Source organism: Drosophila miranda, assembly GCF_003369915.1.
Source record: "Drosophila miranda strain MSH22 chromosome Y unlocalized genomic scaffold, D.miranda_PacBio2.1 Contig_Y1_pilon, whole genome shotgun sequence".
Lineage (NCBI taxonomy): Eukaryota > Metazoa > Arthropoda > Insecta > Diptera > Drosophilidae > Drosophila > Drosophila miranda.
In genome coordinates, this window is record NW_022881603.1 from 29,495,833 (window position 1) to 29,510,582 (window position 14,750).

The following is a 14,750-nucleotide window of genomic DNA, read 5'->3' on the forward strand; positions in this document are numbered from 1 at the left end:
TCCGATTTTGTTTATGGAGCGCAACGATTTGAAGTGAGCTCCCATTTGCCGCATTCCGACGTTAATTGCATTGCTGACTGATAGATTTTGTTGTACCCCTGCAGGGGGGCATTATTGGCATTGTTCAGAGTCTACGCTTTAAGGAGTATGTGTCAGAGATGGACTAGCAGATAAGAACAGATTTCCTCTATATTGAACAAGGCGACGTCGTCCGCTGTCTTGAGGACCATCCCCATCTCTCGGCTCTCAGAGAGACAAGCGCTTGAAAGAGAGAGCAAACGTTTAAAGTGCTGAACGTTTGCATCGCACTGACAGTCGGATGGTCCTCGAAAGAGAGAAGATGTGGCGACGACTCCACCTTATTACTCTGTCCACACTCTCCCCCGATCTCTCTCAGCCACTAATACAATAAAAACCAATAAAATAAGCTCGAAAGAGAGATGCTCTCTGCAAATAGGGGAGCTTCGTGTAATAGTCTTTATTTTGTAATCTATGCGTATGCTTCAGTCGATGGCCAAGTTGATTGCCACTGCCACACGACACCAATGGGAAGGTCTCACAGCTCATCTGAATCGCATCTGTTTTGATTTGATCTGTTCTGATCTGCTTTGATAATTCGATTAGGCGACCAAAGGGCTAAGGCCCCGAGCTGTCATCTGGGGTTGAGGTGACAACTCCCATCCACTCGGCTAATTGCGGCATTGCTGCCTTGCTGCCTCTCTATCCACACCTTTGTTGCGCTTTCTTTCCTGTGGCAACTGGCGGCTGCAACTGTTGACCGATTGGAGTCTATTTGGGTCACATGAAGCTGCCAGCCAGCACTAGGCTGGACGGCTGCACCACACATCATGCCTCGTGCCGCTGGCCGCCTGCCGGCTGCCGCTTGCCACTTACTGCCTTGCATCGTGTTGAGGTGCACTGAGACGGAAGTTTGTTTACCAACTTGTTTGCCAGTTTGTTTGTCGGTTTGTCCGCTCGTCCCCTTGCTGTTGCATTGATTGGCCGAATGGCTGCCAGCATTGCTAGCGGACATGGACACGGACACGGACACAGAGAGGCCATGGCTATGGCTGCAGTCCGAAAGTAAATCTAGAAAGAGGTCAATGGGCATGTGGCTTGGATGGAAAGGGAGTGGTGCAGGATGGAATTGTTTTGTGCCTAGATGGAACATGGAACAGGGCATGGCATTGTTTCACTTGTCGAATTTAGATTAAAATTCTTGTGCTCAAACGAAAAGTTAAGCAAATAAATTCCATTGCCTTGGCCAAGATAGAGAGAACGTTCGAAAGAAAGAACAAATGGGAGAAATAAAGCCCAATGCGGATTGGATTGGATTGGAGCTACGATCAGATCGGATTGGAGCGCACGTTTGCCATCAAATCGATTAGCGATTTGAGTGCTCAAGCAAATGATCAGTTCAGTGAAAGAGGAAAATGATCGCTGGACATAGACACGTTGCCCATGTCCGAGGCGACTCTTGGCTTGGATCATCATCATCAGCATCGTCATGATCACATTGTCATTATCACTAACAGGCCTCGCCGTTTTTATACCCGATACTCAAAATGAGTATTGGGGTATATTAGATTTGTGGTAAAAGTGGATGTGTGTAACGTCCAGAAGGAATCGTTTCCGACCCCATAAAGTATATATATTCTTGATCAGCATCAATAGCCGAGTCGATTGAGCCATGTCTGTCTGTCCGTCTGTCCGTCCGTCCGTCTGTCCCTCTGTCCGTCCCCTTCAGCGCCTAGTGCTCAAAGACTATAAGAGCGAGAGCAACGATGTTTTGGATCCAGACTTCTGTGATATGTCACTGCTACAAAAATATTTCAAAACTTCGCCCCGCCCATTTCCGCCCCCACAAAGGACGAAAATCTGTCGCATCCACATTTTTAACGATACGATAAAACCAACGAGGGGGAACGTTGTGAGTTGCTGCGTACACCGCAACTCTACAGTTATACCCGATACAAAGTCAGTATGGCTCTCCTCGGGCAGACGCCGCTAATATTAAACGACACGACAAAGAGTGCGTGCGAGAGAGACAGAAAATCAGTCGGAGCGTGACGTCGGGCGCTGCGTAGCCACTGCAAATTGATTTCTTGCTTTTGGCTACAAAAATGATCCGATCTGATCCAGATTCAGCAATCTGATAGATATGGTCATTATCTATGATTCTGCGTTTTTAGTTTTCTCGAATGTGCAATATTGTGGATGCAACAGATTTTTGTCCTTTGTGGGGGCGGAAGGGGGTGGGGCGAAATTCTGAGATATACGTTTTATAGCGAGATCTAACAGAAGTGCGTATACCAAATTTGGTTACTCTAGCCTTAATAGTCTCTGAGATTTGTGGATGTCCCAGATTTTCGTCCTTTGCGGGGGCGGAAGGGGGTGTGGTGAAATTTGGACACGAAACGGTCAAGGTCCGATATCACAGGAGTGTGGATACCAAATTTGGTTGCTCTGGCTCTTATAGGTTCTGAGATCCTTGAACTCATATTTTGCAATTGGCAAAACCGACCATGAAACCTGTGTGTTAGAGAGAGACAGAGCGAGAAAGAATGAAATTGTTTTCTTGACTCTGGCTATAATAATTATACGATCTGGTTTGTTTTGGCTGATTCGGGCTACGCTCTAGAGAGTTTTGTTCTGACTCCTTATAGGAGCGCGGAGATAGCCACCTATCAGCACAGATTCAACATAAAGCATACTGGAGCACGAAATATTATAGAACGCACCATTGGAGTCCTTAAAAGCCGTTTCCGTTGCTTGCAACGCACTTTAAATTACCCACCAATATTTTGTTGCCAAATTATAAATGTATGCTGTGCCCTGCACAATATTTGTAGAAGACGTAATGTCTTAATCGAGGAGGATGTTCGATTTGACGACCCTTTAGACACTGAAAATGAATTCGACGACACTGAAAATAATGGATCATCTATACGCGATGAAATAGCTCAGGCCATTCCTTATTAAAATGCAAAATTTTTCATGTTTTCTTCTTTATGTCATTCGATATTCTTTATAACTAATAAAGCTAAGTTTCACAAAAAAACTAATAGGAAACTAATTATTTCGCAAATTTGTCCAAAATTTGGCTAAATTTGTCTACAAGCGCCTTTTGGACCTCGAGCTTCTCCTTCTCTAACGATTCCATTCGTTCGAAATGTTCCGAAATTTTCTTGGAAATTGCCGACATTTCATCCAGCTGAGCAGCGCAGAGATCGTTGAGGTCCATGGTCTGCGCTGGTCTAGTTCGACGGCGCTTCGGCATGGGCTCCTCCTTCTCTGAGGGTTCGTCCTTCTCTGGGGGTTCCTCCTCAATGGGGTCTTCCATCACGCACTTAACCCCAGTGTCGGCCTCCTTGGTCGTACGGGGGGAAGTCCATACGCTGGCCCACCTACTCCTTCCACCATTTCGTAGAGGCCACATAGCTTGGCCACTTCCTCCTCCAATTCCCCAAGCGATTGCTGAGCGAAGGGCCCTCCACCTGTAGCTCGAGTTTCTGATTACTCGTAATCAGTAATATAATATCTGGAGTAAACCCTCGTCTCCCAGCCATATTTAAGTGTATCCCATGTTCGTTTTGCTTCGTTCTGGTTTTTGTTTATTCCTTGTTTTTGTTGTTTGTTGGCTTGCCATGCAGCCAGCCGCATTCCTTCCTTGCTCTCCTCCCCCTTTGCCTCCTTCTGCCTCGACAGAATTTGTCGCATGTTTTCTGCCCAGACAGCCGTGGAGAGGGGAGGGCTTACAGAGGAGTCTACTTATACAGTCATAATCGGAATATACACGGGTATGCCACAGATGGATGTACATACATACATATGTATGTTCTCTGTTTGGGTTTTTGTTTTTAATGTCTGCTTTTGCTTGTTTTTGTTTGTTGCTGCCGGGTCTTGTTTCTATGTAAATATTGATTTTCGCCAGTTCTGTGAGGAATTTCCAGCATGAAAACCGAATGAAAAACGATACTCTGTGGCTGGGAAGGAAATATGCTTTCGGGGTATAAAGCAGCTTGCTAGCAATCCAGTTGCTGCTTGTCAAACTGTACAGTTGAAGGTGTACTGTGTAGCAGCAGAAAATCTCCTCTAATAAGTCTTGAATAGTGGAACTCTGCCACTACTTGGAAAAGTCTTGGAAAAGTTTGCTATGCTGGGAACCGAAACCCACCGCCAACCGCACCCCCGTCATGCAACAAAAGACGAGGCATGACATTTCCAGCGACATGAAAATATCTTTGCAGCATGATTCTGTCATGGTTTCTGGTCTGGCCCGAGCTTGGCTTCGCTTTTGAAGTTCTCGGGTCGGGGGCAGGGACTGCTGCCACATTCCATGCAACTTTGTCAACGGTTAATCCTCTGAAAGGTCTCCTTTCTCTTCTTCAAGTTAGAGCAGCAGCAGCTCCTCTCCGTCTGGTGCCCCCTGCTGCCTCTCACTGGCATTTTGCAGATGGAAGTTTTAATGCAAATGCCTTTCACCAGCACTCACAGGAGGTTTATAGTGCCTGCCGCCCCTCTGTGTCTCCCCCGCTTGCATCCATAGCGTGTGCATCGACCGTGTGGCATGTCCGCATCCTTTGACTGCAACTAAATTCCTGCAATTTCCTCTCTTAGCTCACCTTTCGACGCTGTCTGTCGAACGAATGTCATGCCCCTTTGTGCCTAGTCCTGGCACTCCTCGCAGCATTCCTGCAGCACATCCCATCCCTTGGCTGTTTGTCTAAATGCAGCAAAGTGTAAGAAATATGAATGGCTTATGGGCGTAGCGCGATGCGCTGCCACCACGCCCCTTCAACTCGCACGAGCAGGCAATATGCAGCATGCAGCATGCAGCAAGTTCAATGCACTTGACTGTGATAAATGTTCAGTAAGCGGCCCTAAAAGAAGTCTTCAACTTCAACACTTTCTTCTCTACAGAGCTCCAGCTCCATTCTCAGCCTCATCTGAAGCGCTAGCTCCAGTTTATTTGGCTAGAACCGATTCTGTTTCTCTTTCTGTTTCTGATGCTGTTTCTGATGCTGTTCTGGTGCTGTTCTGATGCTATAGACAAACATGACAAGACAAACATCTTGGGCACCGCCACCAGGCAGACATACACCTAAAAGGAGGCGCACTTTTGCCCACGAAATATCTAGCGAAACGAAAAACTAGTTTCGAAACTTCTCTGCGGCAACTACTTTATATGATAACCAAGCTGTGCAAGCAGAAAGAGGAGGAGGAGGAGCAGGAGAGTGCTGCAGTGTAGTCCTAAGGGTTCCCACTCAGCCTAGAATCCGGATGGGATGGGATCCGATGCCATGCGATGGGATGTTGCTTGTAAAGTTTGCTGAATAGCTTTGACTTTGAAGCAGCGCCAGCTGCAGGCGGCAGGCAGCCGAACACGTCATTGACCTCCGCGAGACGGGAGTGTGCTCTGTTCTGTGCACTGAGCAAAAATCCAGGGTCCCCGAAGCCAGCGAATACTTTCTCAGCTGGCAAAAGCCGAAAAGGCAATCAACTTGAAATTAATTACAGAAATCCGCATAAATTAATGTGCAACACCCAAATAAACCAAATGTCAACTGAGAGGGGTAAAGGGTACCCCCTCCCCCCGCCCGAGTAATACAGAACCAAGAACATTCCCAAGTCCAGTGCCGAAGTGCACGAAATTGGCGGAGAAAATCGAGCACGAAACTCATTTCCAGGCGGACAGCCGGTTTGGGGTTCGAGTCGGCTTCGTTTCAGTGGAGCCAGGCATTGTTCGAGAGTCAGGCAAACTCCAATTCAAAGTGTGGCTGCCCGGCTGGGCTGGGGCTCTGTGGCTAACCACAGGCATCCTCCTGCTCCCTCCTCCAGCTATGCTGCTGCTGCTGCTGCTCCCTTTTGGCCAAACGAGCTAAATTTATAAGATGATGTGACCAAGTCCAAGACCAAGACCAAGACCAAGTCTTGACTCGTGTGCCGGTGTGCTTGTGCGCTGGAGGAATACATAAATTGATGCCGAAGCCTCACGTTGGTGCCTGCAACTTGAGAAGTCGAGGCATCAGCGGAATCGGATAATGTGCCAGAACAACAAAGACCGCTGCTGCACAATAGGCAGAGGAAGTGCAAAAGCTGAAGCCCCCGTAAATCTAGCGCATAATAAAAGAAACGGAATTTTGGCACTTAAAAGTTCGCCAAGACCTATCGGGAGCTAATGCAGAGGAAGTGCTCCCATTTACCCCTAATGACATTGAGCATAGCCTTCCCTATGCCTTCCCGAAGCTACGATTATCTTTGGCTAAATAAAGAAACCCAAATGATTCAGGGACGGACTCTGACGCACACTTTAAGCTATATTTGTGCTCAAAATGGGTATCTTTTGTCCCACATAAAAGACTGTATTTGCACAAGTGTGTATAATATATTTGCTTTTAATTGAAGCAAATACCGAATACCGAACACCGAAAGCGGAATTTCTCTCTCTAGAAATTTCTAGACAACAGCCATCAAAAACACCCCAGCAAGACTAAAGCAGACTCACGTCTCGCACACGGCATGTATTTTGTTTTTGCACTCTCGGTCACTCTACTCTTCAGTTTTCGCTTGTGCGTGTCTGCCTGGCGCCAGTCTCCGACGAATAAACCTTGAAGCCTTGAGAGCAAAGGCCTTCAAAGGTGGCCTTTTTCCTCTCATTTTTACACACTTTTTACTCAACTCTGGCCCATAGTGCAGCATCTCTGCATTGCCCGTTTCCGTTATCATTTGGGATCTTCTCTGTTTTTCTTTTTCTGTCTTTTTGTCAAAAATTCTGTTGTGGAGGGCGCATCCCTCCACGCAGTTTGGCCCCCTTTGGATGCCCTTCACAGTATCCCCAAAACGTGGACGTTTTTTTATGAGCCGTCTTACGGATTGGAAAATCGGAATCAGAACTCATAAAAATGCAATTTGCGCAAACAACTTGACTTTGAACCACAACCTCCTCCCCCGCCGGTCTCCCAAGGAGGGGTAGGGCAGGGCCCGGCAGGGCAACCCTCGAGAGCCGGAGGTTGGACCACTCCCTCGACGCTTGACAGCCTGGCGGCAGGCGGGCTCATGGGGGTCTAGGGCAGCGACGTGTCTGCAATTTGCATGTGCATGACTGAGGCTCAGACTGAGACTGGGACTCCGACTCCGACTGGGACTGAAACTGAGACTCGGATGGGTGTGATTTCGGAAGGGAAAAGGAAAAGGGATGGTGTGCACGGGGTGGTAGAGAGGGTGGCGCCATAAAAACCATTTGGCGCAAAGCAGTTAACTTGTTTTGTTGCTTCTGAAGGAGAGGGTGAGTGGTGTGCGGCATGTACGAGGGGACTGGGGCTTTACTGACACTTTTGGGGCGTGTTAATTTGTGTGGTTGAAATTTATGCGACCCAGGGGTGGGTTTTCCCCACGAAGAAGACCTGCTGCATGCGGCCGTATACTCGTCTACCCGTAAATTGTATCTGGGAAACAGCTATATCAGCAAAGTCCTGGGCTACGTGATAGGCAAGGGACACTGCATTGAACTGGGGATAGTCTTGCAGCCTTTTGCTAGTCTCTCGTTAAACTGTTCTCAGGGCTCCACTGGCTAATGATTTTGGCAGATTGATTGATTGTAGAACCAACAAATACGCACCTAAGAACTACAAATTAAGGCAAGGGAACCCTGACCCAGTGGCCTGCCCTGTCCTGGGGGGATGGGGCATTCAATCAAAGAAAGTGACAGCCTAAGAAGTATTCCCATTCCACGGAACTGTCATGCTCTGTTTCGATGTTTTTTGTATTAACTGATGCATTAGCCAACACTGGAAAATGGGGGAACCTTCGACGGGAACTCTTCTTCTCTCTAATGGCAACATTTGGCACATTATGAGACAACATGCAACTGCCTGGGGGCTCAACTCAAGGGATCACACCTACACCCACATACACCCACACACACGCAGTTTGCATAATTAATGCAGCGGCAAACCCGTTATACACTTGAGCAGAGGGAGTCCTCTCTTTCTCCCCCTCTCTCTCTCTCTCTCTGTCGCTCTGCCGAAGAGAAGAAGGGAGTTTTTTGTTTAATTAAAACAAGAAATTGCCACTTAAAGGCAACGCAACGGTAAATAATGACAGTCTCTCTCCCGTCCCCCGTCCCGTGCCTATCCCGTGAGAGGCAGTCGCTAGATGGCGCTCATTAGCGAGGACATTGTGAAGGATTCTGTGTACAGGGTACAGCATCCTATATACACACACATACAGTATATGTCTATGTATATGATGTATGTTGTACTCTTTTATGAGAAGGAAGTTCGCCCACTGGCAAGCCGGAAGTCCTTTGTAGGACTCTCGCGCACACACGACTTGAGCACGCGAATGGAGCACCTGATTCGCACATAGAAACACTCTTACCTTTGCACTCACCCTTATCCTCTGTTGTTTTTGTTGCAGGAACTTAAGGAGAGCTTCAACTACGGCCTCTTCGCCCCGCCCTCGAACGGGAAGGCGGGAAAGTTTCTGGATGAAGAGCGTCGGCTGGGCGACTATCCATTCAACGGCCCCGTCGGCTACTTGGAGGTGAGTGTGCGTGGATTGATCCCTCTTAAATGCTCCTCCTTTGCTTCCTTTCGTGCAGCTCAAGTACAAGCGACGCGTCTACAAAATGCTGACCCTGGACGAGCGCCAGCTGAAGGCCCTGCACACCCGGGCCAATCTGCGCCGATTCCTCGAGTGCATCAACGGGGGGCATGTGGAGAAGATAGCCAAGATGTGTGCCAAGGGACTGGACCCCAACTTCCACTGCTCGGAGAGCGGCGAAACGCCGCTGAGCGTGGCCACCGGTGCCAAGAAACCGAACAAAGTGCTCATTGCCTTGGTCAATGGCGGGGCCCTGTTGGACTACAGGACCAAGGGCGGGACCACGGCCCTGCACCGGGCTGTGGAGCACCACTCCCTGGAGGCGGTTAGGTTGGGATGAGTCTCCAAATGCCACACGATCCATATACTAATCATCTACCTTCCTTTCAGTACCCTCCTGGAACTCGGGCCTCGCCCAACTACCGCGACGGGCGTGGGATCACGCCCCTGTACATCTCGATAACCAGAAAGTGCGAATCGAAGATCACGGAGAGCCTGCTGCACGACCACGCGACGCTCGGTATCCAGGATAGCCAGGGCTGGAACGAGGTCCATCAGGTCAGTCGGTGGCGGTCCTTTGAAAACGCCAGTCCCGTAGACTCCCAGATTCGTAACTGCCAATGCTTATCCTCCTCATCGAATCTCTGGTGAAGCCCCCGCCCGCATTCCCCCGGCTGGTGTCTGTACCCCTGCCCCCAAAGTGCTGAATGCCAATTAATATTTGAATTCTCTCTCTTTACTTTCTCTCCTCTCTCTAACTCTAAAAAACAAAAACAAACGCAAAAACAAAAACAAACGCTTTCTAACTCTTTTGTAACCCGCGGGTTGTATCTGTATCTGCATCTGTATCTGCAACTGTATCTGCATCCTTCCGCCCTGTTCAATCTGCAATCCGCAATCCGCAATGAGACAGGCCTGTCGGCACGGCCTGGTTCAGCACTTGAAACACCTCCTGTTCTACGGTGCTGACATGGATGGCCGCAATGCGTCCGGCAATAGTCCGCTGCATGTGTGCGCCGTCAACAACCAAGAGGCTTGTGCCCGAATGCTTCTCTTTCGCGGCGCCCAGCGCGTCGCCCAGAACTTTGCCAACCAAACTCCCTATCAGGTAAAAAGTCAACCGTATATCTAGAATGCAATTATGCTGCTACTGTAGTTACGCTTGCAGTCTAGCCTTTAAGTATCTTATATTTACATTTAGTTTCAATTGGTTTTGGGTAGTGTGGATGGTGCCTGGTCATCTAATGCCAATGTCTCTCTCGATCTCCCTCTCTCTCTCTCTTCCCTAGGTGGCTGTCATAGCTGGCAACTTGGAGCTGGCCGAAGTCATTGAGAAGTACAAATCGGAGGATATTGGTGAGTGCATTCTCCATTGCTGCATTGCTACATTCTCTATTCTCCATCCAACATCCTCCATCATCCACTCCGAACACTCGACTCGTACTCGCAACAGAACTTCATGGTCATTTTACTCATATACCCACTCATATTCATATATTCGAATGGAACTGAAACAGTTTACAGTTTATATATTTTTATACCCGATACTCAAAATGAGTATTGGGGTATATTAGATTTGTGGTAAAAGTGGATGTGTGTAACGTCCAGAAGGAATCGTTTCCGACCCCATAAAGTATATATATTCTTGATCAGCATCAATAGCCAAGTCGATTGAGCCATGTCTGTCTGTCCGTCTGTCCGTCTGTCCCTCTGTCCGTCCCCTTCAGCGCCTAGTGCTCAAAGACTATAAAAGCGAGAGCAACGATGGTCTCCAACCAAATTTGGTATCCACACTCCTGTGATATAGGACCTTGACCATTTTGTGTCAAAATTTTGCCACACCCCCTTCCGCCCCCCCAAAGGACGAAAATCTGGGGCATCCACAAATCTCAGAGACTATTAAGGCTAGAGTAACCAAATTTGGTACACACACTCCTTCAAGATGTCACTATAAAACGTATATCTCAAAATTTCGCCCCACCCCCTTCCGCCCCCACAAAGGACGAAAATCTATTGCATCCACAATATTGCAGATTCGAGAAAACTAAAAATGCAGAATCATAGATAATGACCATATTTATCAGATTGCTGAATCTGGATCAGATCAGATCATTTTTATAGCCAAAAGGAACAAATCAATTTGCACTGGCTACGCAGCGCCCGACGTCACGCTCAGACTGATTTTCTTTCTCTCTCGCACGCACTCTTTGTCGTGTCGTTTAATATTAGCGGCGTCTGCCGGAGGATAGCCATACTGACTTAGTATCGGGTATAACTGTAGAGTTGCGGTCTCCGCAGCAACTCACAACGTTCCCCCTCTTTGTATTTGTTCTCTCTCTCTCTCTCTTTCTCTCTGTTTGGATTTGTTTACTCTCTACTCAATCTATTACTTATTATATTGTACAAATCGGTCGTACCCGTATAGTTTCCTTCCCTCCTTTCCCCCACCCCCTTGAGCATTCATTCATATCATTCATCAATCAACAAACATCAATCAGGCCTCCTTCATATCAATGTAAAATAATATTCACACATTTTCGTAACTCGTATTTCGTATTTTGCATTTTGCATTTGCTTGTTTGCGATACATACTCTTTGCTCTATGATTGTTACTCTTAATGTTTACCCACTGTTACTGTTACCGTTACTGTATCCAAATAGTATCCAATATCTGTATGTACCACAATCCATTCCATTCAACCGTGTCTCTCTCTCTCATATCACGTCACGTTTCGTAGCGAAGTTTGTTTGTTCTTTGGCAGGACATTACTAGAATGTCCTTGACCGAATGCTTTATTTGTAAGATTCGTGTACCTGTCAGACAGTAAGTACGAGTAAGTAATCCTCCAACGACAAGGGTCCACCGTCTTAGAAACCCCCAAAAGAATAGATTGAGTAGAGCTCCAACATTTCTCCGATCATCGAACAGAGAGGAGGTGGTGGAGGAGCAGGAGGAGTGGGGCTTGCGACTAACACACACACACACACACACACACACAAACACACACACAGTTTTGAGTTTGAGTTTCCAAGTGCGGTCGTGTTTGCAAGCGAGCTCCGAGTTTTCTACAAACAAAATCCGTATCACGCCTGGAATCAAAACAGAAGACGGTTCAAGTCAGGCTTTCAGCGTCCCGTACTCACTGCGCATGGTGGCTGGCGGCGGAGACTTCCCAGTTGGTTGCAGGGGCAAACGCAGACGAGCAGATAGGCCAGGGGGGGTGATCGTTGGTTTTGGCGCATTTCTCTATCCATCGTGTTGGTGGTAGGAAAAATAAAAACAACTTTCACTCAAATCGCTTCACTTGCCTCGATTTATATTCACGGATCAGCTGATCGAGCAGAGGTGCTTACAGCACGGAGTTGCCGGACAGCGTAGGACAGTCATAGGGTTGCCAGATAGGGCCAACCAGTTTGAAAGTTGAGCGCCAACCGGAAAATCGCGCGGGCCCCAAATTTTAAATTTTAAATTTCTAATTTCAAAATCGAGTATTTGGCAGTTATAAACAGGAAGAATGGAGGAGGAGGAAAAGCGGGTCTTTGAGAGGAGAACTAGCCTGCAGCGTTCCCCACCACAGTGGCAGACGCCCCGAGGCATTTGGCCCAGGGAGCAGGCAGTTGAGAAGCCGGCCCAGCTAAGCCTTGGTACCGGAACTCCACTTAAGGCGCCCCTTAGAGTTCTGCCAGCACTGACTGTGTCTGCACCAGCAGAAGTCCCTGTCAATCCCTTTGACTTAAGCAGTGCTTCCACAGACAAAAGCGGTACAGGACCAAAGGCCGACGGAGATCTGCGGTCGATCCTGGCTTCGCTGGTAGAAAAGTCGACGGAATTGTCGAAGATGCTGAGGGACGCCCGTTATCTCAACAAGGAGATGAAAGAGTTGGCGCAGAACGTGGTGAGGATGCAAAAGTCCGCGCTTCACAGCTTCGACGCAAAGTTTCAGAGGAAGGAGAGGGTGGAGCGGCGTGATCAGGAGACGCAGTGCTCCCCTCAACACGATGCGCCGAAAAGGAAGCTGGACAAGCCGACGAGGAGCTCGCCGAAGCGGAGAAACAATATGAGTGGCCATCCCACGTTGCAGTCCCGCGAACAACCGGCAAGGAAGACCGAATCAGCTGCACCTACCGAAGGTGAATGGGAGAAGGTGAAGAGCAGAGCGCACGCCCGGAAGCCAAGGCCCCGTCCGGATGTTATTATCATCGAGCCAAAAGGGGAAATGACTTACGCGGAGATCCTTAACCTCGTCACCCGCAACCAGAGCGAGAAGATGAAGAAGGTCGGCGAGAGTGTGAGCAGAGTGAAGCGAACAGCCAAAGGTGCTCTTCTATTGGAGCTCAAAGACGCCTCGAAGGAGACCGCGCAGCTGCTTCGCGAGGACATAGGCACTGTCCTAGGAGGCAAGGCGGAGGCGCGAGCACTCACCCAGCAGACGAGGCTAGAGATGCTCGACTTGGATGAGATGGCTACCTCGGAGGACGTGAGGAAGGCCTTCAGCGAGCAAATGGGGATTACACTCGATGTGGACGCCATTAAGAGTTTGCGCCCAGGCTTTGGTGGTACCCAGCGGGCTATTATTTGCCTGCCGGCGACCCTTGCGACGAAGGCGCTATCCGTTGGTAAGGTTAAAGTGGCATGGTCCGTCTGCCGCATACGGGAGCGAAATCTTCCGTTAAAGTGCTTCAGGTGCCTTGAGATCGGCCACGTTGCACTTAATTGCAAAAGCTCTGTAGACAGAAGCGGGTGGTGCTTCCGCTGTGGGTCTGAGGAGCACAAGATAAGCGACTGCCACAATGAGGCAAAATGCTTCCTTTGTGTCGGAAAGGGCAAGCCCCACTCACACGTAGCTGGTAGCCACAGGTGCCCCATGGCACCCAAAGAGAAGGCAAGTCAAAACGCTGGACATGGTTAGGTTTTACCAAATAAACCTAAACCATTGCGAGGCTGCCACAGATCTGCTCTCTCAGTCGGTGCGTGAAATGAGATCGGACGTTGCAATAATTAGCGAACCATACATTTCCCCCGAGGATGGATTCTGGGTCCAAAGCTCCTCAGGAAAAGCAGCAATATGGGCTTGCGGTAAGCCTCCTCTGCGGCCCTCAGTGTGCGCTGAGTTCCGACATTTCGTCAGGGCAAAACTGGGGAACTTATGGATTTACAGCTGCTATCTCCCCCCAAGCTTGAGCCGTCATAGCTTCGCTGCGGCGATGGACGAATTGGCCGACGACGCCAGGCACCACAAACCAAATGTGATTGCTGGCGACTTCAATGCTTGGGCCCAGGAGTGGGGCAGTGACATCTCCAGAAGCAGCAGCTCGGACGCCATATACAAGGGACACGCACTGCTTGAGGCCTTCGCTGCGTTGGACGTAGCATTGTTGAATCAGGGGACCGCGAATACCTTCAACAGGGGTGGCTCTGGGTCAGTCATCGACCTTACATTCGCCTCTAGCAGCCTTTCCCCTCTGTCCACCTGGCGCCTGGGGAACCACTATACGGCCAGCGACCACGAGGCAGTGGTGTTCTCGATAGGCGGAGAAGGTGGTTGCAGACTGACCAGGGCAACGCAGACAAACCGGAGAGCAGCCTACAATCACGAATCAATGCGGATTCCAAGGTTCTTGGAGGCGCTGAGGAATATGGAGGTCGGAGGCTCAGCTCAACAGATGGTCAACCAGCTTCTGGAGTCCCTACTGCTCGCATGCGATGCCAGTATGAGTCGCAAGAGGCCATTCAAGGGTAAGCAATCGCCGACCTATTGGTGGAATGACGAGATCCAGGAGGCCAGACGCACTTGCCTGTCAGCTAGAAGGCGATATCAACGGGCTCGCAGAAGGAGTGGCACTAGCTGGCCAAGGCTACAGGCGGAGTACTGCGGAGCTAGAAAAGCGCTAAAGAACGCCATCAAGGAGAGCAAGAGGGAGTGCTTCCTGCAGCTTTGCGACTCAGCCGAGAAGGATCCGTGGGGACGTGCCTACAAGACGGTAATGAAGCGAATTCATGGCAGCAACGCGGGGTCGCCGTCTGACCCAGACCAGTTGCGGACGATTGTTGAGGCATTGTTCCCATCCGGGGCTCACGGTCTTGCCAGCAGTGCCGTCGCACACCAGCCTGCATACTCGGTCGAACCGGTCACGGAGGACGA

At 49.2% G+C, this 14,750-nt stretch overlaps 1 protein-coding gene across 1 annotated transcript in view; it reads left to right on the forward strand.

Moving 5' to 3' along the window:
• LOC117189749 (SH3 and multiple ankyrin repeat domains protein 1-like) overlaps positions 1–14,750 on the forward strand; it is a 188,055-nt gene that overhangs the window by 161,881 nt on the left and 11,424 nt on the right. Inside the window, 6 exon segments of the mRNA XM_033394826.1 lie at positions 8,422–8,547; positions 8,606–8,937; positions 8,998–9,014; positions 9,017–9,165; positions 9,521–9,715; positions 9,897–9,963. Of these exon segments, the coding sequence (XP_033250717.1) occupies positions 8,422–8,547; positions 8,606–8,937; positions 8,998–9,014; positions 9,017–9,165; positions 9,521–9,715; positions 9,897–9,963 (886 nt within the window).